Source organism: Ziziphus jujuba, chromosome 10 (genome assembly GCF_031755915.1).
Source record: "Ziziphus jujuba cultivar Dongzao chromosome 10, ASM3175591v1".
NCBI classification, from domain to species: domain Eukaryota; kingdom Viridiplantae; phylum Streptophyta; class Magnoliopsida; order Rosales; family Rhamnaceae; genus Ziziphus; species Ziziphus jujuba.
Window position 1 is genome coordinate 12865573 of NC_083388.1, and position 24477 is coordinate 12890049.

Below are 24477 nucleotides of genomic sequence, written 5' to 3' on the forward strand. Positions count from 1 at the left end.
AGTTTTGGTATAAGGTTGGAGAATGTCCTTATAAGGTTGGAGCTCTAATTGTGGACTTCCAGTTTATTTTATCTAATAAATTTTATTCTACATCTTCATAGATCGAGTATGATACAAACAGGAACCGAATAACATTACTACTAGGGTCAGTCTTAAACGACATCATTTTGGCCTTCGAAGACAAAGAAAAATCACAGTTATTGTGTCTTCCCATTCAATTTGTTCAAAGATATGCCATGACACATAATTAGCTCTTAACATGTTATTTTGTCTTCCCATTTAATTTGTACTTAAGTCTCTCATCCGCTATGACAATATGCAACTCCCTTCATAGAAAACCCTTAAGAATAATGCAACGGAAAGAATAGCTTAACAATCATTCTAATTGCATACTACATAGATTGAGTATGATACAAAATTGTATTCGAATTTTGTTAATGATAACTTGTAATGTTTTTGTCATGTGTCTTTTAAATTCGAATCAATAAGAGTTTGTTATCATTATATATTTTTTTGGCCACTGTGTTGTTGGTAGTATTTATATTTATACCATATATACATAAGTTTGTCCAAATATTTATATTTATATTTTAGCCTTTTACATATATGGTATATTTGATGGTTTGTTGTCAACAAGAAAATAATGATATGGCAAGAATATTGTATTGGTGGCCCTCAATAATGTGTGTTTCTACCAAGAACATGCTAAATATAACTTTATTAATGATTTTGACAAAAAAATCCACAAAAGATTTGGAAAAAATGAGAAAATTACAAACAAAGTGGATTACCGAGGGTAATTTTTCCAACAACTACAAATTGATTACCGTAGGTTTTATCGGTAATTACCAAAGACCCTACGGTAATCAAATTTTTGTGCCAATTTGAGAATTTTTTCAGAACTTTTAGGATTTTTTCTCCTTAGGATCATTGAAGAAAGTATTTTTGCATGTTGTTGCATTTAACACACATTAGGGGACTTGTGGGGGCTAAAAATTGATAAAAGATGATTACCATAGGAGTTTCGGTAATTATTGATGAAACTTATAGTAATTTTTCAAGCAAGGACAAATTGATTACCGTAGGTTTCATCGGTAATTACCGAAGACCCTACGATAATCAAAATTTTATGCCAATTTGAGAACTTTTTCATAACTTTGTCTTAGTCTCACCCACTTTGAATCCCTCATATGTTTGATTCATGCAACCTTGCCTCATTCCTCCATCACCATGCAATTTTCCAAAGACTCATATACTAATGTAACATGCAAGGTCAGGAAACTATCAAATGACATATTTAACAACCAAAGAATTAAAGAGTGGGCCATTAAATGACATATTTACCAGGGAAAAAAAAAATCAAAGAGTTGTGCAACCGTATGGAAGGAAGGACCTAAGCAACCGTATGATCATTTTTATAAACTAAAAATACCAGAACAAGCATGACAATTATGAGGAATGCATAAAAGGTTGATTCCAAGTATCTGGAAGTCCAGCAATACACCAATGGTTACAGTCCATGCGCCTAAAGCCATTATAAAAGCCAGGATGTGCATCTTTTCTGAGTTGTGATAAAGTTGTTATGTCCAGCAGATGAACATGTTTTCTCATTCCGGTTAATACATCTTTCACCACATATAATGCCTTGGGCAATCCACCTTGATAACTGATCCACTTAGGAGTTTTGTCTCATTTCCACAATTTGTCACCCCTAGCTCATTCCAATCCCTTGCCACTAAATATGAAAAGGAAAAAAAAAAGAAAGAAAAAAAAAAGCATCAGAGAAATTCACGAAATTAATTTTTGGTTTTCAAAAAAAAAAAAATTGGTGATGGGAAAGAAGTAAACTTAATGGTAGTGGGTAAGAGAAATTCCTTGGAAGATGACTTTGGTTTTACTATGATTCATAGTTGAATCCACCCACTTAGCCCATGTTGTCAAACCCTTATGAAAAGCAACCATACAATTCATGTCTTTGAGAGTTTGGTTACCATATTGAGAATTTAAATGCTCTCTTTCTAGTCCTCAGGAACTAAAGTGAAGGCAGTTCATAGGGATGCAGATTGGACAAAACAGGAAAACAAAAGTAGCAGAGAAAAGAAGTTAATCACATGTTTATAGCAACTTCATTAAAAACTCTATGAGCAACAGAGCATTTAAATTCTTTTTTAATCATATGCTTATAACAATTTCATTAAAAACTCTGTAAGCAACAGAGCATTCCTTAAAGCCAATATTAAATCCCTCTTATGCTACAGATTCTTCTCTTGCTATGAGACCATCATGATATCCACTCTAGTAATACACCAATTGTTACATGAAATTCACCAAAAGGGTGTGGGGGCAGCGATTATTACATCTAGACAAAAAAAAAAAAAAAAAAAAAACCACAACTTCCATATGTTAAGGAGGGACACTACATCAACGTCATAATCAAGTGCACAAGGATAATGATATGCACCTGACCTAAGGCATTTTCAAGCACATTTTTGGAATTCTAACCAATAGTATGGGTTTCTCAATCTATAAATATTAGTTTATCATGGAAGTCTTGAGTGCCATTAGCCTATAATACAAAACCACAAGCAAACTAATACCACATCTCCGCAACCAACCTCAAATTCATAAAATAGGAGTAAGTATAAGACATTTCACCTATGCTACCCCCAACTGCATATTTGTAATCAACTTGAAAATTAATAATGTTCCACCAGCCAAGCCTAAGAAATTCCAACCTTGGCTGAAACCTAAACAGAAAGAAATTAAGGCAAACTAAACAACATATAGATAGTATACCTCATGGTCCATATAGCAGGTATAACATCTTTTTTAAATATTAACTAATTGTAAACAAAAAAAGAAGAAGTTAACTTATATGATTCACCATAGAACATATAACTAAAAGGATACCATAAGAATCACTTTGGTCACATCGGGCACTTGGCATAAGATCACTTTCTATTTGATGCTACAAACTTTCCAAGTGAAGCTCCTCTGCAAAACTACCGCTCACCTTCATAACCATAAACTAGAAACCAACATAAAATCAAAATGAAGTTATGTAATTAAATTATTATATCTAGCAGGATGGTGAGTGTCATACAAACAAGAAAACAAATGATTCAACTTTTGGAGCAGATTTTAACCATAACTGCTTTCTACTTATTCTTCAATTTGTTTTATTGGGTTTTCTTTTCTTTCAATTTCCTTTAATATTCTGTTGCAATCAGAAAATTCAACAAACACTTGTGAAGTGTTTTTGACCTTAAAGCAATACAAAAACCGACCCTAAAGCATACTCATAATATTTAATCACCCCACTAAATTGTATAACCTACTACTACTACTACTACTTGATTTCGACTAGTTTCCTCCATTCCAATCATCGTCTTCGCCTTTCACCAATCAAGCAAAAACCCAAGCTATAAAAATAAAAAAATCAAAAAATCAAAATACACAGATCCTTACCTCAAACGCAATTTTTCCTTAGTCTTTCATATGTTTGCAAGAGAAAACGTAAGAGATGCAGGGAGATGGAGCATGGATTTTTTTTTTTTTTCTTAATGAGATTGTGTGTGGGTTTTCTGGGGAATGAAGAAAAATAGAAAAGCCGAGTGCAGAAACTAAAGACTGGGTTTCTCGGACTGAAGGAATGAAGAAAGGAAAGTAAAGTGATTTTTTACTTTCATTGGGGATAAAATGGGAAGCAGAGGGCAGATAAAAAAAAAAACTAAGAAATGAGGGGTATATTTCATTAGAGGCCATGAAAGAAGGACATTGGGCCAAATTCCCCTTAAGATAAGACTACAACAAAGACTACAACAAAAGTCCATAGAGCCATTAAAGCTCACGTTCCTTGGTCTCTTGGCCCATACAACTTTAACGCCTAGATGATCCACTACAAACTTATAAACTCAGTCAAATTCACAGGTTGACTCTTGGAAACTTTTGGCTTCTACTTAGTTGAAATTATATCTACCTTATCCCCACCTCATCACAACATAATTTTCGTATAAGAGGATAACAAAATGTAATTAATTTTAAAAAAATGATAGGTAAGGATAAACGGAATATATGATAAATTGTACAGTTTTGTGGAATCCCTAAGAAATTTAGAATCTAGAGTTTTGATACTCAGGGATCCGTTATAGAAACCTTTCAAAATCTTTTAGTAATCTCAATACAAGGAAGTCTTATTGTACAATTCTTAGAGAAAAACTAAATGGAATCTCAATCAATCATAGATAAACAACATATGCAAATATCAAATGATACTTTAATATATAAGAATAAAATCACAACAGCATATAAGTCCTCAATTATTGTCAACATCTATAGTCTATTATACTACAAACCATCATTATATATACATAATAGGGACACTATTATTTTCATAATTTAGATCAGAACATTCTAAAAGTATTTGTAAAATTAAGTAATACAAATTATATAAATAAGTCTAAAAAATAAAGATAAATATTACGACCACTGTGGAAAATAATGAACAACGAATTATATGTGATATAGATTGTCTGCTAATTGTTTGAACTTAAAGGAACAAATTTAAAAATAAATAAAACGCAAAATAAAAATATCTAAGTAGGTGGCAGAGTATAATAATAAAATAATATTTTATTTCTGTAAACTTTTATATCAAATTCTCTCGTTCCACTTTTATCAAAAAATTTTCCTTTTAAAATCATTTCACAAAATTCATATTTAAATCCATATTGTAAAATAGAAACTTAAATGTTATAAATTAATAAATCATTTACATATTATAAACTGAATTAATCATGATTTAAATACTAATAAAAAATAATATGAATATATTCATAAAAATAATTATGGAAAATATCATAAAACCACAATGGATAAGAAAACTAACAATGTACTCAGAAAAATAAATAATGTACTATACGATATATCTAACACTGCCAAGTTGTGCAATGCATCCTAAAGAACTACTAGACATTAATAGAGAGAAAAAAAACTCATGGGATAAACTCACCTCATAATCTTTAGCATCGTGAAAGCATCATGACAATACAAAACCTTGAGATAAACCCAACTCACAACCTTTGGTGTATAAAAATATCGTAGCAATGATAAAACTATGAAATGAACCCATTTTATGAGCTTTAGTGTACTACAGGCATCGTGGTAAATCTATGCATTATAATATAATGTTAAACCGAAACACTAATATTAGACAGTAAATCAATTAAAAACAATAGTATAGTATTCATAAACAATCTTTTTAATATCATACCTTTTCATTTTTCCACAAACAAATATTATACTATAATCTGGAATTTAATAGTCAAACTCAATCATTTATTTAAATATTTCAAAAATTCTAAAACATCATTTCAATCCAAAACACAAATACCAACAGTAAAATATCTATCACCATAAACCGTTTTTAAGTACTTTAAAATATAAAATGCTTAAACATGCTTAAAAATATACAATTTTCAATTTACTTTCTCAAAAAATCAAATTTTTTTTTTCCAAAATGACTAAACCATCAATTTAATCATCAAAATAGTTAAATATCAAGATTAACAAGTCCACTATGAACTCATTTAAATTTAACGGTTTTACCAATCAGATGAAATGATAATATATATGTGTAATATTTATATATGCATATATTAACCATTTAAATCAAATCATGTATATATAATATTCAAACTATATATATATATATATAGATTTATTTATTTATTTTATTAGCATGCTTAAAATCATTTGAAAATATAATTACTCACAAGTACTGCTAATGCTTACACTTGCTTTTCAGTAGAGTCGCTTCCAAGCTTAATACAGATACCTGTAATATAATAAAATATTCTTTAAGCTCCGATAATCAAACCCAAGGCATTGGTATGTACCATTGTCTTAAAATAATTTATACAACTATAAATAAAATAAATTGGATATCAAATAAAATTATATTGCAATCCTTTAAGATTTGGTATCCAAAATTGAAATTTTTATCCAAAGATCAATTTTACTAGATTGAACATTCGAATGGGTTATGTTAATATCTAATCTAATTACACTAACCTACAATTTTATTCAATTTTGTTCAAATACAGTTCAATTTCATTTGGTATATAACTAATTGACCTAAAAAGGGAAAATTATCAAATGATGTCCAAAATTTATAAATTTTATATTAGTGGAAAGCCTAAGAGATGATAAGTATATTAATGTGCCCACCTCAATCCAAATTGTCATTGGTGGCCAAAAACTCGTAAAAAAATTTGGTCAAACTTTCTATTGGTGGATCTCTTAAACAGTGAGGAATATTAGCAAAAGAAGGCGTAAATGGATTTAGGGGGTCCAAATTGAGGGGGAGGGTGGTATGGGTTGAACTATAACGGTTGAAAAATGGTCGAATTGTAGAAAATGCATGGCTCACCGTCGTCAACGTTGGAGGCCAGATCTGAGTGCATTTGGCGATAGCTTGCCATGAAATTACATGACTATGGTTGCCAATGAATGGGCTTTCTCCATATATGGCCCATGTAGATCAACGGTGGTTGAAAATGGTCGAAATCGACTAACCTAGTTGGGCAGGTTTGTCGGTTGCAAGTCGACCCGCTTCGGTCTTCTCGAGTCTGTGATGGTTTTTAGGTATTTTGGGGACAAAATAGATATTTTTGAATTTTGTTCACTGTTGCGCATGCTTTTCAACAGTCATATAGGGACTTGAGTCACTAATAGATAAAACTTTGATATTGATTTGGACAATGATATAATACTGATGTTTAAAATTTTCAAGAGCCATAACTTTTTAAACGTAACTTAAAATTTAACATGCCGTCAATTTATAAACTCATATTGACAAGCTATATACAATGGTACATCAATTAAACAAAAACCTTAACCACAGAAAAAATCAATCTGAAATACATATACAATCTAGTTGGACAAACCCGATCAAACTTGTACAATAAAAGTATTTTGGTATAGATTATTACATATATTATCATAAATAATAATTTTCTACCTTAAGCAATTTACTCATCCTACCAATGTCGATAAGATGTAAAAGTAAAACATATACATGCACCAGATTAAAATTATATATGTAGCTCGATTCTAGTTAAAATATTCTCAACCTTTGAATTTGAGGATAAGTAGACTTAATCATTTAAAATTGTTAATTGCTTCTAATGTCATATCAAAGATATGTAATCCATATCAAGTATATGCAATCTAATGTTCTAAATGATAAGCCTATTTATTTTGAAGTTTAACAAGTTAAAAACATCCGCATTTAAATTTCATTATATATAAAATTTTGCTACAAAAGGCACGCATATAATTCACTTCGCTTGAACCTCATTATATATAAAATTTACTATAAAAGGCACACATGTAATCCAAATCCATTGGGCATGTCTTTGATGCTAACAAGTATGCACATATTTTATAGTAAAATAATATATACATATATATATATAATTGTCTGTTATTAGAATATTTTTATGACCTTTATGCAGACTTCGATATCATGTAACATATTACAAAAAATTAACTTTGAAATCTACATCAAATTTTATCTGTGTGGTCTGATGAAAAATTGACCCCATATGTATGTATGTATGTATGTATCTTCCGGAATAAAGACACAAAACATAATAGAAGCTAGACTCGCAGTGGAGCTCCAGTGGCAGAGATCCACCACCTTGCCCTGTGAGTGCCAGGTTCGAATCTATGGGGTGGGTTGGGGTGCCTGGGGGCAACTCAGCCAAAAAACAAAAAAACTTAATAGAAGCTGACGTAGTAGGAGTGACCTCACAAGCCGATAACTCATTTAAAGCTAACAAATCCATAACCACATAAAAAGGCCGTCTACTAAAAGCAAAAGAACAGCTCTCCATAAACGTGCCCTTCATCTTCATATGAATTTATGTACTGGGATTGAGACAGCCGCAGCTGGACAAAAATAAAATCAATTATTAAGAGCAACAGGCTACCTTGATCTTTATTTATAAAAATCAAACCAAAAACATACACACACACACACACACACACATATATATATATATATATATATTTTTTTTTTTCTTTTCTCAACATACTCTTTTTTATATTTACAGAATTTATCTGCCAGTGACCTAGCGGATGTAGAGAAAAGATTTCTATAAATATATATATATATATATATATAGAGAGAGAGAGAGAGAGAGAGATCGAAGTACTAATGGAAGGAGAAAGCATATGAAGGTTCGCTACGCAGGAGAGATGACGCCGTCGGCCTTGGCCTTTTCCAATTAAATCTGCATAAGGTCAGGATGCCGCAGGCGTCATCTCTCCGGCTTAGGAAACCTTGTTTGTGCGGGATTGTTGAGATGATAAAGTATGATATTTTTGTCTCCTTTAAATTGCATTCCTTGACGTAATTTTGTTTGTTGTTTGCCTTCGTTTTAAGCTTCTGCTTGTAGATTGCATACACCATTTTTTAAAATGCTTTTAGACCTTTCTCCTGAAGAATGCACAGTAGTTCGCAAAGACAAGCCTATATATATATATGTAATGGTCTTTTCTGTCGCGAAGCTGGAAAATTTTTTCTTTTTATTCTGATTATATCCATATACTATTATTATATATGTGTTGTATACCCATGCTGTATACTTAAAACTCGTATATTTGAGAAAATAATAATAATAATAATAATAAAAGAAAGTATTACTTATAGCGAAAAAAAGAAAAAAAAGAACACACCATTTTCAAAATGAATTTTATGTTTTTAAATATCTGTGTTTAGAAATTATTACTTATATTGGGGGAAAAAAATAAAAGAACCCATCATTTTCAAAATTAATTTTATGTTTTCAAAATTCTCCTCAACAAATAATAGTGGTTATTGTTATTACTATTAATATTTTATTATCAGGGTTATCTGAATCCAGCATTTGAAGGGGAACAAAAAAAAAAAAAAAAAACTAATCTACTTTAGTTCAATACTTCAAATATATGTATATAAATATATTATATTTTCTGGACAAAGATGATAATATTCAACTATATTAGTCAGCAAAGCTGAAGTAGTATTATTTTTCCAGAGTAGGGAGAGACCTAATTAAGTGTCCGCTGCTTTATTTGCATTACCAGAAATAAAAACAAATTCAATCCCTAGTCTTAACATGTAAAGTAATTTGCAATAATGGAGTCAGAGTCTCATGGACAATAGGGAATACCATCATTGGTCGTCTCAATGATAACTACTTTGTTTTTGTTTTTTCTGAAGCTACTCTTTCTTCTTCCACAATAATAACTCCTCGATAGAATAAATGATAAAATATATAATAAGTTCAATCTTTTATTTTTTATTTTTATTTTTAAGTATGTTTGGAAACTCAACCCCGCCAAAAAAATTATTCGAAGTAGGGAAATTTTGATTCACCCCTTTTAGGTCTAGTTGAATATTATTCACCCCTCCTAAGGTTTATAAATTCATCTCTTACCTTCTACGTGTAAACATTTGTTAAAAAACTTTCTATTTTCATCCATTTGAATTGTAACAATATATTTTTCCCTCATTAATAAAATAAATATTAATTTAATATTTATACTTTTATTATTATATGCCACAAATTATGAATATATTACCTTACATAAGAAATACAAGTTTACCAATTTAGAAAATTCTAATATTCATATATATATATATATATTATTAATTATGAACATGAATGAAGTAACATACAATAAAATATTCATTACAAAATGCAAGCAATTTAAACTTCAAGTATTTTATTTTAAAAAAATTCAAATATTTATGCGATTCAAGAAATTTTTTTACATTTATCAAATTCTCCTTTGATCTTAAATTTAAAAGAATAAATTAACGGCTTGCTAGGGGACGCATTAGAAAAGCTACGTTTTATATTTATCAATATTAGTATTATTTTTTAAATAACTATCTAGAAAACCAAACAACCTTTCCTTATCATCATTTACGTAATCTCACATCATTAAAACATAACATAATTATATAATATATAACGAGATTTATATCAAATGAATTGATGGTTTAACCACTAAAATTTTTTTTATCTACATTTATATTGCTTCAAAAGTTACAATTTAAAAATGTAGTAATAATTTTCTAGGTATGTATATGATTCACTTTACTTAAAAAGAGTTTATTATCTCATCAAATCTAAGATGAACCACTAATAGCTTTTTAAATATCAATCATTAAAATTCCAAAACCATTAAACCTCATGTGAAACTTAAGTCTCTACGTATCTATATATGTAAGTATATAAAAGATTTTGTAATTCAAACCGTGTTTGCTTTTAGTAAACCAAATTCAAAGTCAGGCCATGTATTATTATTATTATTATTATTATTATTTTCTTCTTTTGTTAGAAAAATTCAGACCATGTTGAGGGTCGATCACACATTATTGTTCGCGAGTGTAATCGCTTCTACCTTTACATGATGCCTTGTGCAAAATTTGCACGGATCTATTACCTACCCCCACCCCAAAAAGGGAGAAAAAAAACAAAAAAAAGAAAAAAAAGACGAAAAGAGAAACCTTTAAAACAAAAATCCGTAAGAAATAGTCAACTTTGTCAAGCGCACGATACTGCCATCTTTACACAGCAATGTGTCTCCCAATGGATATATTAATCAAACACAAAGCTTACCCAACGTCCTAAAAAGACTAATAAATTCACTTTACCTACTCCCAATCTTTGTATATGATGGCAATAAATTTATATCAATAAAGATTTCTAAAATCTTGCATGCAAAAACAAAAGGCCTAAATTTGTTCAGTGCTTATATTGCTTGTTTTCCAAAATTCTTTTAAAGAGATTTTGACAATACAATAATTTTTCTTAAAAATCTGTTTATTGTCTAGTTGATTAATGTGCCATTGAGTCCAAACTTTTCCTACTCATAAAGATATTATTATTTAAAAAAAAAAAAAAAAACCATAAACTCATCCATTAAAAGAAAATATGAACTACCAGCAAAAGCTTATTTATTACCTTTCGAATAAAGATCAAATTTTCAAATTCTACAAATTCATGCTACAGCCTAACATGGAAATTTTTTTCTGTTGACAACCTATACTAATTACACTTGCAAGCCTTTCATCATAAAACATTGACCATGCCAAGGAGTTGAATGTTACATGATCACGTACAACTATCTAATAGTAAACAAAATCTAAGAATACCATGAATTGCACGAATTAAACTTCTTCACATATTTCACACCCTTAAGACCTTATCCTAGTGCTTGCATACTACTCTGCTATGATCCGGTGGGACAGGTTTTTATTAATGAAAGTCAATATCATGAAAATAAAAAATTACAAGGGTCAATAAATTATGGGTGGGTTGGTATACCAGCCTGAACAGCGGCACTGCCTCCTGTTCTATAACGGTGGTAGAGGCCGCTGAAAAAGCTAGATAAAAACATGAGAAACAACTGCGCAAATATAACCATTTCAAAAATAATAACATTTTCTATATATAACTAAACTGAGTGTCAATTTACAGGCTATTTGATCTCACCATAAAAATGAGGCAAAAAAAGAGGATATTTGTATTACTTGGTGGGGTTCCCCCACCAAATCCAAAGGTTTGAACCGATGGATTTAAATCCTTACCATACCAACATTGGACCTGCATATCTTCATTGAAGATTGAAGAAAAGAGAAGAGATTAAGAATGCTGCCATATAAACAGGTAATAAGCACAGCATATACGAGGCACAAACACATGGAAGCTACTGCATACCGATTCAAACAATAAACCTTGCAGGTGCCAGTGCAGTTGACTTTTTCCTTCTCTGGCCAATTTTGTTCCACCAAGGACTCCATTGCACCATGACAGAAAGTGTACGGCAACCCTTTCATTTGTTTGAAAACAGAATTCAAACTTGTAAACGGGCAGATTTAGATTTCTCTATATCAAGCTTCCTCATAAATAATCAAACAGACCAAGAATTGCTCTTGGCAAACAAGGTGACATACTCTATTCAGAGTCTGAGTCAATTGATAGATACAATCTTGGCCTTACAGAACGTTTTTGTCGAGGAAATGAGAAAGGACTATCTGATCTCTGTCTACTAGCCTTGTCAGATCTAGCATCATTCATACCAAGAAGCAAAGAGGCTGCATAAGATCGAATAACAAGCTATTATAATTTTAAAAACAGAAAGGCTAAAAAAACGAATCAGTTCCTATGAATTGTGTTTAGAACATTAGTTAGAACTGGACTTTCCAATAAAAAGATATCAATATAAAAATAAAAATAGAAATACTGATTCCAACATGATAACAACGTTTTAAATCAAGAGAATAAAAAATTGCTAAAATGTTTTCACAATTATTTACACATTTTCTACCAAAGAGAATCATTCATCTAAAGTAACAAATAAAGCAATCATAATATATTATTTAATTTAATGAAGTGGCTAGTTATTTAAAAGAAAATGAACAAACCAGGATCAGGCAAGGAATCTATGACACCTTCTCGGGATGAAACTTGCTGCTTCGAATTCAATCCATTTGGAGTTACTGACTCACCATTACTGCCACTGCCACTGGCACCATCACCAAGCCGAAGAGATATCCAATCCTCAGTACGGACACCACCATTTGACATATCAGCCTGATCTCTAAAGTGAGACTGCATAGATACATCTGAAGGCCTTGTGGGAAGAAATATCTGAAGAGCGGGATCATCCCCAGCAAATGGCAAGGGATTATCTAATAAGCCATCATTTATATCAGTATCTGAACGACCAACAGAAGAATTTGGGGCTAGAGTAGCAGTTCCCATGGTAGGGTCTGGAGCCAATGTGTAGCCATTCATGGATGTGGAACAATTGATTGTACCATGTTGCAGTTCAACTAGAGCGTCCGAAACATCTGCATCAGAACCAAACAATTGGAAACCTGGGCCTGCTTGATTTGCAGGAGGTAAATGCCACAATGGCATCCCAAATTCATCATCATTGCCATTAAAAAGACCTAAGCACGGGCTCCCACTAGTAACAAGAGTAGGATCATCTGGGTACGAATCCGTCATAACAGGAGGTGGCACTGAAAAATTAACCCCACCACCATCAGTTCGATGATTTCTGTACACAGATCCAGAAGAAATGAAGATGTCATTGTCTTCATCAGAATCACTAAGTACAATAACTTCTGCATCCCCTACTGGTGCAGAAGGGTTTTGGTCAGCAACTCCAAATGCAGAATCAACATTAAGAGAAATAGTTTCCATCTCAACTCCATTGTTGGTGGAGAAATCAAAATTCCCACCTCCATCCTGATTTACACTTGGATCTTCATCATCCCTACCACTTCCGGTTGCACTGCTGCTCATTGGGATAACCCTTTGCTCATGATTTCCAAAGTTCTGTGGTAGTATGTTACCGGAAGATGTGATCATATCATCAGGTTTGCTAACCTCCCAAAACCCATTCCGATTCTTCCTGATTCCAAGTTTCAAGCCAGTATGACCTTCTGAAACACCTTCCTGTTTGACCTGCTTCAACAAGTCTGCTTTTAGTTTTTCTTCTCCATCATTAGAGACACAAAGCGTACCATCTGGAAAATGCCATTGACCAACAACTCCAAGCTCCTTCCGTTCAATTTCACTTTTAGCCTTTACTCGCCAAGAACCATCAGGCTTCACCTCAATCTCTGTTACATCCTCTGCACAATGCCTCATCTGTACCAACCCAAACAATAAAAAAATAAAAAAATAAATAAAACTGAATCATAATACAGATCAAAAGGACATTAGATAATTCTTTTTCATTATGAGGAAGTAATTTTAATATACATATAAGGAATTACCATTGAGGTGATGCAGTTGAAATATGGGTCAATAATGACATTCTCCAAGGAATAGTTCTTGAGACAAATAGGGCACTGCCACTGTACAGACATATTCAAAGCATGCTCAAACATACAAAACATGCTACATAAGGACAAATTTAAACCAAATTCGATCTTCTGTTAAATCTTACCTTTCTTGAACGTTGATTCATTTCCACAAAAACTTCAAGATCAAAACAGCCCATGTGAACACAAGGTTTGAACCTTCCAGATACCTTCATTCTTGAACCACTCATCTATGGATTAATGCACGTGTAACACATCAAAATGAATTGCAAAACAAATAGCATTTTGAATATGAAAGAACAAGACAAATATGCAAAATAAACGAACTCTTTTAGCCACCTGTTGTTTACTATACTACAGAAGACACGTCCACTATACAGCATATATAAAGTTTAAATGACTAAATACATTTCAATGTTCTCAAATTAAACCTAGAGGTATTGCCGTTATCAAAAGTTGTTCACAACAAGCACACCAGCACACTTACCGGACAACGTAGATTGACAACAAAAGAATCGGCAACAACTTCCAAGTCACTGTCACTATCAGCATTGTCAGTTGTTGTTCCACCACCAACGCAACGACGAACACGAGCAAGAGCATCTTCAAAACGCTCACCATCAGTCTCCTTAGGAATTGAGTTAAGTATCTAACCAACAAAGATGCATAAAATTTATATTGTGATACTACACTCAATTAAATAGAGAAGAGCACAAAAAGATGGATTAAACAATTTTAGCAACTACTCCAAAAGTGAATCAATACATACTGAAACAAAAAAATTTCAGCTAATTTGCAAGTTATGTAGAATGTATCTTAAATGGAAAAATGTGGATTTCATGCTATCACGCAGGCGAAGGCAATCAAATTGTCACCTAGGCTCTTATGTGTGAGCCCAGAAAATGCCTAAGAAGCCTATATGCTTAATGTGGACAAGTAGAAGCAGCCCAGAGAAGCCTAACAGAGGAAAGGAAATCTGATTCTAAGGCCCAAACTTTGATTTGACATGACTTAATTTAAATAGGACTTACTTGCAATTTCATATGATCCAGATGGTGTTCATTTTGGCCTAAATATAATCTGTACAGAAGCCCAGACATGTTCAGCCATCGGCCTTAAATTTATCGACAGAACTTAATTATTGATTAATGTTTATTCTTTTATCCAAATTCATGTACATGGACCACATTTATTGTGGCATCTAGACGCATCGGGTAGTGAGCTAATATATTAGGTTCATTGGTTATTGATTCATGTTCATGTATCTTCAAGTCCATGCATCTCTCAGATCCATGTACCAAATCTATTACGTGTCTTTTCATTTTTGAAGTTCATGTACTAAATAAAAAGAGTATGAATGAAATGGAAAATATGGTTGAAGTTTCTAGCAAAAAAAGCCCACTGGTTTCATGTTTTCGTGTGATGCACACCTAACATAGATGTGTAGCCAAGGTTCCTAGGAGTGATTCCTAGAACTCTACTAGTATGATGCTACTAACTTATCCTCAATTTCCTTCGCTCCCTTCACTACTACATCCTTGCTAGGCAAGACTCCTTAAAGTTCATGTACTAAATAAAAAGAGTATGAATGAAATGAAAAATATGGTTAAAGTTTCTAGCAAAAAAAGCCCACTGGTTTCATGTTTTCGTGTGATGCACACCTAACGTAGATGTGTAGCCAAGGTTCCTAGGAGTGATTCCTAGAACTCTACTAGTATGATGCTACTAACTTATCCTCAATTTCCTTCGCTCCCTTCACTACTACATCCTTGCTAGGCAAGACTCCTAAAACAACATTAGCCTGACAATAATTGTTCTTTTGCACTCCAAAAGCTCCAGCTCTGTATTACAAATTTGCTCCTGTATAACTTAAATACAATTTCAATTTTGAATAACAATCAGATTGGGAGCACCAACGGAGACTTCCTTTTTATTATTATTATTACTTTTCTTAACAAAGTTTTTCTTTTTAAATCTGGTGAAATCTTCATAAAACTGTACTTTACTTTTGTTCTATGCTTTCAGTCTAAGATAAATTCCGTTGCTGACAAATTCATAGGTTTTTGTTTAGAATTTAAATGCCTTTTCCAACTTCTAGTTTTCTTTTATTAAAAGAAAATTTCTGCATCAACATATGACAAATTGAAGTGCTGAGTCATAACAGAAAAATGACCCATTACAACACCACACAATAAAAAAAATCATCCAGAAATTTCAGGCATACAATCTTCATAGAACTTGATAAAATTTATTTTATCATAATATAAGAAAACTAGAATTTGAGAAAGAAAGGCATAGCCAATTTGCAGTATGCAGAGCTACCTGTTGAACAGTTCGGCGCTTCACAATTCGAACCCCTAAACAGAAAATGCGAGCATCACATCCAGTTAAGGAGATCTTATTAAATCCATCTTTAGTGTATGCTGTGATCTGACAAAATATAAGGCAGTAAACTAAGAAATTAAACAAATAATGCAATTGAGAATAATTAGAACACCGCACATCCACATAAATACATGTCCATGCAAAGACAAAGTTCATAAAAATGGTAGGCATTTAAAATTATGAAAGAGATGAAAGAGACAAAAATGCTGCATTTATATCTGGAAGAGACTCACAATTGGACCATCATCACGACCATTAGCACCAAGAAGTTGAGAGCCTGGTCTATTAATTGCACGTACAGGCATACCTGTAGCTCAATTAAAAAAAAAAAAAAAAATGGTTGAAGTGACTTATTACAGCAGAACCAAAAGTTACGATACACCATGCAAAATTGAACCTTTGGATATTCATAATTTTAAACAAATGCCAACTTTCCTCTCTCTCTCTCTCTCCCTTTCTATTTTTTCTTTTTTTTTTAAAAAAAAATTTATAAATCAAACATCAATCACATACCGTTGACCTGTAAGTCCGCATACTGTGGCCACTGCATCCTGAATGGAACTTTGTCATTTAAAAGCATGCACCAAGCCTGAGCAACAATGACAATAACCAATCAATACATCTATAACTAAAGACTAATGGAACGATAAGCATTCATGCATTCATGAATCTCAAAATACAAAAAACCACCTGAACATCATGCTCCTGTTTTGATAATAAATCCTTGTCTGCCCTATTGAGTTGAAATGTTTTCTCCACACTCTGAACTGGATTCGTGCTGCACCCATTTGCACAAGAAAAGGATCAAGACAAAAACAAGTAGAAACATCAATGTTAGATATATATGTATACATACATATATATATATATATATATAGGAAAAGACAGATACAAGCACTACAAAATAATCCACTAGTCTATTTCCAACAGTTCATCAAGTACATAATCTGACACACTTAACAAATAAACGAAATATAACAAATTAAAACATTAGACAGTTATAGTCCTCATCTAAAATGAACTACAGAATAGTCTTTGCATGGCAGGATATTTTTAGTAGAATAAACATAAATAAATTAAACTATCTTAGTTCTTAGTGAAATTTGCCAAAAGAAAACATAAGGGCAACAATAATCTTTTTTTTTAATATGCTTACTGTATGAGAACAAACCAGCATCTTCCAACACCTATGTAACAATCAGAATTTTTCGAAACATAAATAAGTTTTGGAAAGCAAAAAACAAAAGTTATAAAATTTAAAGTTTCATGTTGCTCATCTATCTCTACCATGAAAATATTACAAAATGAAGATACTTGAAGTGCATTCAGGGATGAGCATTAGTGTATCAATGGGAATAAGCAATTAGTGTAGTAAACTACAAAACAATTAAAAAAAAAAAAATGTCTACTCCTCGACATTTAAATTTCTATTTATATAATGTGATTAAATATTCTTAAATTTCTATAACACAGAAACAACTAAATTTCAGTCTTTACTTCAAATAATGAACCTTAATTAAAAAAAAAATTTAAAAATTAAAAAAAAAATTGAAAGAAAATACTGTGTAGTTCAGTATTAATCATAATCAAAGACAATACACTTACCCATCAGTTGGCATATTCGTAGTGACCAACTTCACAGGAGACAAAGGATGTGCTACTGTTACCCAAAAACTGTACAAAAGGAATACAAAAGCCATAAACGAAATAGTATATAAATAGATTACAGCATAAAAGTGGCACATACGCATCTAATTATAGCTGTTTAACAAAGAAATCAGTAGAACTTCAAACATCCCTTGCGTCAAATGACTATAAGAATGGAAATAGTATGGAAGAAAATATCTTAAACCACGAAGCATAAGTGGACTGGAACCTATCAGACAAATGATCAATTCTACTAAGAAATAAACGCTCATCTACTTTATATATCACATACTTATTCTTTCATACAACATAAATCTTGAACACTCTTGCAATATCTGAAACAGATTACTTCAATTTCTAAAGTAACCCTAGACAAAGCAGTCCTGTTTCATTTGTCTTTAAAATTTAAACTATTTTTTAAATGAAAACATAAACATCCATGACTAGGAGGAAATTTTCCTTGGGCCACAGAAACCTCAAAAATATCGTTTCTAAATCAATATGTACTCCTTAATATTCTGTGACTGGCTTATTACCATGGTTGGATATGAAAACCCACCATTAGATATTATACGAAACATATTACCTTCGTTAGAGAGAATAAGATAATACTAATTGTAGAATGACATCAATAGTTGTACAAAAAGTCATAATACATAAAAGAGTATCAAAAGTTTACAACAAGGGACCACAAAATTTAACAGAAAACACACCCATGCAAAAATACAGTGATGAGGTTTCAACTAAACATTTAAACAGCAGGTTGCTAATTAAAACTCTCGAGATAAGAAGAAAGCAGGAGGGAAACTAAAATGATCAATAGGATTAAGGGAACATGAAATTAATATTACCATACCCCAACAGGAAGGGAACAAGAAACTAATATCTACCATACCCCAACAGGAAACACAGAGAGATAAAGAATGGAGATCATACAGAATATGTACCATCCAGGATGCACCTAATCAAAACAAACAGACAATATGCAGCTATATATAATTTTTTCAGTAAGAAAATATGAGTTGAACATACGGGTCAGCCCGACTGAGTCGACAAATTTCACAATAAAATACTTCCGGAACCGGTGCATTGCCTTCCATAGGTTTCTCCGGAATTATGACACAACTAATGTGCTGCCAAACATGGCATCTTGAATCCTCACACTGCCATTTATCAGAATCACCACAAAGTAATAAGCACAACCAGCACAGGTAAAACTTACATTTTATGCACATGCAAAAAACATAAGAGAAAGGAAATTTCTAAAGTACTGCATGTAATTGTTAATTATCCAAGGAAATGAACATGGACAGCGTGATAGTTACATTGCAGTTAATTGATGTTGCATATCTAAGAGATATAGGAAATTGATTAAGCACATTCTCCTCTGCTCAATGGCTACTTTGCTATAGGCATCCAGAAAGCAATATTTTCATCATTTGGGGTTCTTTTTATTTTTTCCCCTTAGACAATTATTGTTGTTTGGGGTTCAAGGAGTGATGTCTGTGACAATCCAGGCGAAGCTTGGCTCTTTGTAATGGATAATAAGAATGAAGTATTCACGATTTTATGTTTTATTAGGATTTTAATTTAGTTAACTTACTTAACTGGGGAAATACCTATTTAGGATTTTATGTTTTATTAGGATTTTAATTTAGTTTCCTTAGTTAATTAGGGAAACCTCTATTTATGACAAAACTACCTAAAAAAGGACACTAAAATAATAAAAACCCTAATCAAATAAGGAAACTAAATCAAAATCCTAATAAAACAATGTAATCTTAAAAACTCTAATAAAACATAAAATCCTAAATACTTTATTCCTATTTTCCATCACTTTGAGAGATTATCCAGTTTGGGATCTGAAAGTCCAAGAACTGTTTTGTCCATTAATTCTAAACATGATTTTACTCCCTCATTCTTATTTCTCTAAGAAAAAAAGTCTTTCTTACCATAACCATAAATAAATAATTCATTCGACTGAAGGTATATACACTACATTGAGGAAAGAAAACATAATACTCTGAGATGTACCTTGATCATTGACTCTGTTTCCAATGAATTCCCACAAAGACAGCGAATCTTGGTATCTGGCAGAAAGGAGTCATCAATTTCACCTTTAATTTTCACATTACTGCTATCTGAAACACACTGTCCCTTTGATGCTAAATCAGTAGCCCCAGACACCTGCATTTTTCTGTGAAGGAAAAAATGTGTTCAGGACACAAGATAGAACTAAACTAAGCAAAAATTGAAGAAAGATAAAATACAATCATGTAGCATATCATTATAAATAAAAAAATGAGAGCTAAATGGACAGTACAATAATGGTTTTATGAATCAAATCGTAACAGAATAGAACACAAACCTATAGGTGTCATCTACTAATTTTGCAACCTGTTCCTTTCCAACAGCATTCTTCTTTGCCCACATTTTAGAAACTGTTGAAAAGAATGGAAATAATGTTGGTAGTAATTCTCAAGAATGCCATAAAACCTAAACCACATCCACAAATAACAATAACAACAAATACTGAGGCAGAATATTAATTGTAATCGAAAAGAAACACAATCCAAAAATATATATTGTTATCGCAAAAGGTGACACACAATCACTTCTCTTCCTGAGGCCCATCCAAAGAATAATAAAAGAAATGAAAGCAAAGAAAAACAGTAGTAGTTGCCAAGTTGGATACTTATTCTTCATAAGTTACAACTTTCAGACCTTCAAGGATTCAACAGAGATGGAATATATGCATGATTTGTATATTCATAAAAAAATAATAATAATAATAATAATTAATAAAACATAATGCTCAGTCCCATCTCATCAAAGGAACAGGTGGATAAGTATGTTTCAGATAACACTCCTCTTCTCAAGTCAACTGAATATGGGGAAAAGAATTTTATAACCAACAGTTAACCGTTCATTTTGCTTATGAGGGGTTTATAAATGAACATCTCCAATGTTGTCTCACAAATGTAATATTTTATCTCCCTATTTAAAAAGAGGGAAAACGGGGAGCGAGGGCAGGGGGAGAGGGGGCGCCCGGGTGGGGGCCCGGGGGGGGGGGGGGGGGGGGGGCGGGGGAGTGGGGGAGGGGAGAGAGAGAGAGGTTGAGGAGAAGATTGAAGTTCTATTTCTCGAGAATCCAATACACCAGGATAAACAGTCCAAGTTTTTGGACTAGCAGTAGCCTTTTCAAATGAACGAAAAAAAGAAGCAAGTAGTAGAAAATCCAAACATTGCAAATATTGGAGCAGAATAAACTAATTGTAGCATGATAAATACAGAAAACATATGATTGATCTACAACATCAATTAACATTACTAAAATATTTTATGTCTCAGGCTCCAATTGGTTGAATAGAACACCTATTTGAGTGCATAAAATAACTCTGATCTTATACAAACTTAACAATGGAAGAAAATAAGTTTCTACTATATGCATTCCCATATTGCAAATTTCTTGACCACAAAAGTAGAAGAAACAATAAATAACCAACAAACAGAAATGATAGGAATAACACATCTATCAAATTAGGTAAAGAAGGAATAAACTGTATACCTTGTTCATCAGAAAGAATAGCTAATATTCGATCAACAAGATCCTGCAGAATTAATAGACAAATCAAGCACGGTCCCCTTTATAGGCTTATTCAAAAACCTAACACGATGACTGAGCAATCATTAAAATAGGGTGCTCATTATTATATAGTGAACGGCCAGATTGCAGCTTAAATTCACAAGTCACAACTGCAAGCATACAAAATAATTGATTGCCTTGGAAGTCCCTATCATCATAAGACAGCTGTAAAGAATGATATGTATCCATAAAAATTTTGATCTCAGCTGTAAAATGCAAGCTCAATTTGGCAGCCCCAAAAGCAGATATTATCTTATATCCAGCCGGGAAAGAAACAGAGAGTTCCCAAAAATGGATTAATACTTAATCACGGCCAACATAAGTACAATAAGACAAGATATGACAACTATGAAACCAACGAAAATGCATCTTCTGAACAAAAATAAGTACAAGCCTCTATGGCACTTTTTGGGAAGCCAAAGTGAGACCTTTCTAAGGCATCTCACCTGTTTCTTCCCCTGCTTTGAAAGACCTAATTGAGTGAGAACATCCTTAAGTTCTTTTATTCGAAAATATGCCAACTTCTCCTGCAAGCGAAAAAAAGTTAGTTTTGTATATGATGTAACAAGCATAAACCAAAACCTGTAATTATTTTTTCCCAAAAAAAGCGGGAAAAAAAATCACAGAACAAAAATTCTCAAAATAGATGAGTTTAACCAACAAATTTTATCTAAGTAAATAGCTTGATCACTATATCTCTAAATTACTTTGTTTCTTTTCCACATGGTGAAGAATTTGATGGTGATTCTGAAAGAAATAGTGCATGGCAAAGTTAGATATCCTTAGAATTCTGTATACTGGTCCCTAAATTTGAAGTACAAAACACAAATTTAGAAGTAAAGCAAGCTAGTGAAAGAGGAAACAGGATATGAACCGATTGACGTCATATAGTCTGATTTAGCACAGAGAAATAGAAAAAGTTACATCTTCCCTATTAAAACCATAGCTATCAATGCTCACTTTTCTTGAAACAAGAACAAGAGGTAAATAGATTAAAAAAAAAAATAGAAATATATTGCAAAGCTGCATTCATTCAAGCCAATCTGGCTACATATAATGATTTCAAATTCATCGATATTAGCATTTGAACATTGTTTAAAGTTGTTTGGGACACATCTGTATCATAAGGCGCAAAACAATAGGAACTGCAGGCCAATCTGGCAACATATAATGAATTTCAAATTCATGGATATTAGCACTTGAACATTGTTTAAAGTTGTTAGGGAACATCTGCATCATAATGCACAAAACAATAGGAAGTGCATGCCAATCTGGCTACATATAATGAATTTCAAATTCATGGATATTAGCACTTGAACATTGTTTAGAGTTGTTAGGGACATATCTGCATCATAAGGCACAAAACAATAGGAAGTGCAGGGATGCAAGTGTATTATATACACTAGATTCACCAAAAAAAAACAATACCCCACAAATATATGGGATATGGATTAAGGCAAGAAATATTTTATTAAGCTTAATTTAAGTAAAAAAAAGTAATGCTGAAGATGTATCAATTACTACCAAGAACCAAACAACTGTAACACTGAAATTCAGGTAAATTCGACCATAAAATCAATATCCTAATAAGAAATCAATAATAGAAATTGACAATATTGCAAACCAAAAAGTGCTACAATATTGCAAACCAAAAAGTGCTTGTTATAAGTAATTCCCACTAGTGAATACCCAAAGAAAGAGAGCAAATTTACAAGTTGAGACAACAGTATAGGTAATTCTATTCACTAACCAGAAGTTCAATCTTATATTATAACCACAAATTTTATCCACTACGATTGTACAGCTTTCTCCAGCTAAGAATAAATTTACACAAGAACAACGACCTAAGTAAATTTGACAGCTAGAAAAAGGATCGGCATAGAAATGAAATATAAACATATTAAATAAAACAAACTACGAATAGAGCAACTGATACCTTGCAACTAGTTACCAAATCCATAATTTGACTCCACAAATTAATCCCCAAACAGTGCAGATTCTGCTGCTGGAACAATAATTTAATCAACGAACAAACCAATGAAACCAAAGCATAGCCTCTCCAAACAGGGATCGATCTAATCAAAATAGTAAAACAAAACAGAGAACAAGGATCAAAATTTAAAAACAAATAATAACAATAATAACAATAATTAATTCAAATAAATAATCATCCAAACGAATGACCTAATTGAAAAACCGACAATCGTATGCACATAAACCCTAGATTAGGCAGAAGGAAAGACTCTTGGAAATTTCCAATTGATAGTAGTAGCTTACGTGCGTGAAGGAATTGGAGAGACGGAGTGAAGGAATAGGGTTTGTGTTTTGGGTTTTCGCTCTCACGCCGACTTCCTACACTCTTTCCCTGTTCTCACGCTTTTGCGTTTCTTTTTGACCAAAGACCCAACCGGAACCAATCCCCCTCCCTGTTACAAAGTTCGGACCTATCGCCGATTATCCAATCGAGCTTTTTGACGGGGGACATGTCCGGGTTTGGTTTCGGTGCGCTCACGTGTAAGTTGTATGCCATGCCCGCACCTTTTCGCTTCTTTTTCGTGTGGTGTACTTTTTTGTATTTATACGAGTATGTATAATACAAAACTTTTTGCGTCATTTCGATCTTGCCACGTCATTCATCAGAGAATGTCATGAGAAACTCCTATTGATCAACCGTTAAATTATCATTACGTCCAAACCTGGTCCTGACGTGGCACGATCATAGGGCCACTGAAATGCCTCCCATGCTAAAATAATAAGAAAGAAGAAAAAGGCGCGTCGCAGGTCAGTCCAAAATAACTTTAATACACCCGGTACATTTGGGTGGTCTCAACTTTTAACTATTATTTTTTAAGAAAAAAAAAAAGACTTTTAATTATTATTTTATTTGATAAAGTGGATTAGC

General features: G+C 32.3%; 1 protein-coding gene and 1 long non-coding RNA gene across 8 annotated transcripts; both read right to left on the reverse strand.

Moving 5' to 3' along the window:
• Positions 1 to 1394: 1394 nt before the first annotated feature.
• LOC107403354 (uncharacterized) lies at positions 1395 to 3769 on the reverse strand. Of its 2 annotated transcripts, none has more exons than XR_007239093.2 (3): positions 3469 to 3769; positions 2911 to 3013; positions 1395 to 1735 (listed from the first exon to the last, which is right to left on the reverse strand). It is a non-coding gene; the product is annotated as an uncharacterized LOC107403354 (long non-coding RNA). The 2 variants fall into 2 exon arrangements; XR_007239092.2 differs by having other exon boundaries at positions 2911 to 3028.
• Positions 3770 to 11477: 7708 nt separating this feature from the next.
• Positions 11478 to 24109, reverse strand: LOC107411325 (E3 SUMO-protein ligase SIZ1). 6 transcript variants are annotated; one of them, XR_003054732.3, is made up of 19 exons: positions 23853 to 24108; positions 23512 to 23650; positions 22022 to 22102; positions 21498 to 21540; positions 20298 to 20370; positions 19964 to 20126; positions 18962 to 19092; positions 17888 to 17956; positions 16973 to 17060; positions 16796 to 16871; positions 16516 to 16589; positions 16220 to 16327; positions 14385 to 14546; positions 14023 to 14127; positions 13850 to 13930; positions 12485 to 13721; positions 12014 to 12154; positions 11778 to 11889; positions 11478 to 11671 (listed from the first exon to the last, which is right to left on the reverse strand). XR_003054732.3 is itself a non-coding variant. In XM_025070404.3 (18 exons), exons 2-17 carry the CDS (start codon positions 23533 to 23535, stop codon positions 12015 to 12017), a joined length of 2655 nt encoding a protein of 884 aa, XP_024926172.1. In that variant the 5' UTR covers positions 23536 to 23650; positions 23853 to 24108; the 3' UTR covers positions 11478 to 11889; position 12014. The 6 variants fall into 6 exon arrangements, 1 of the variants encoding a protein (XP_024926172.1); XR_003054733.3 differs by having other exon boundaries at positions 11778 to 12154; positions 12512 to 13721; positions 23853 to 24109; XR_003054731.3 differs by having other exon boundaries at positions 11778 to 12154; positions 23760 to 24107.
• Positions 24110 to 24477: the final 368 nt, after the last annotated feature.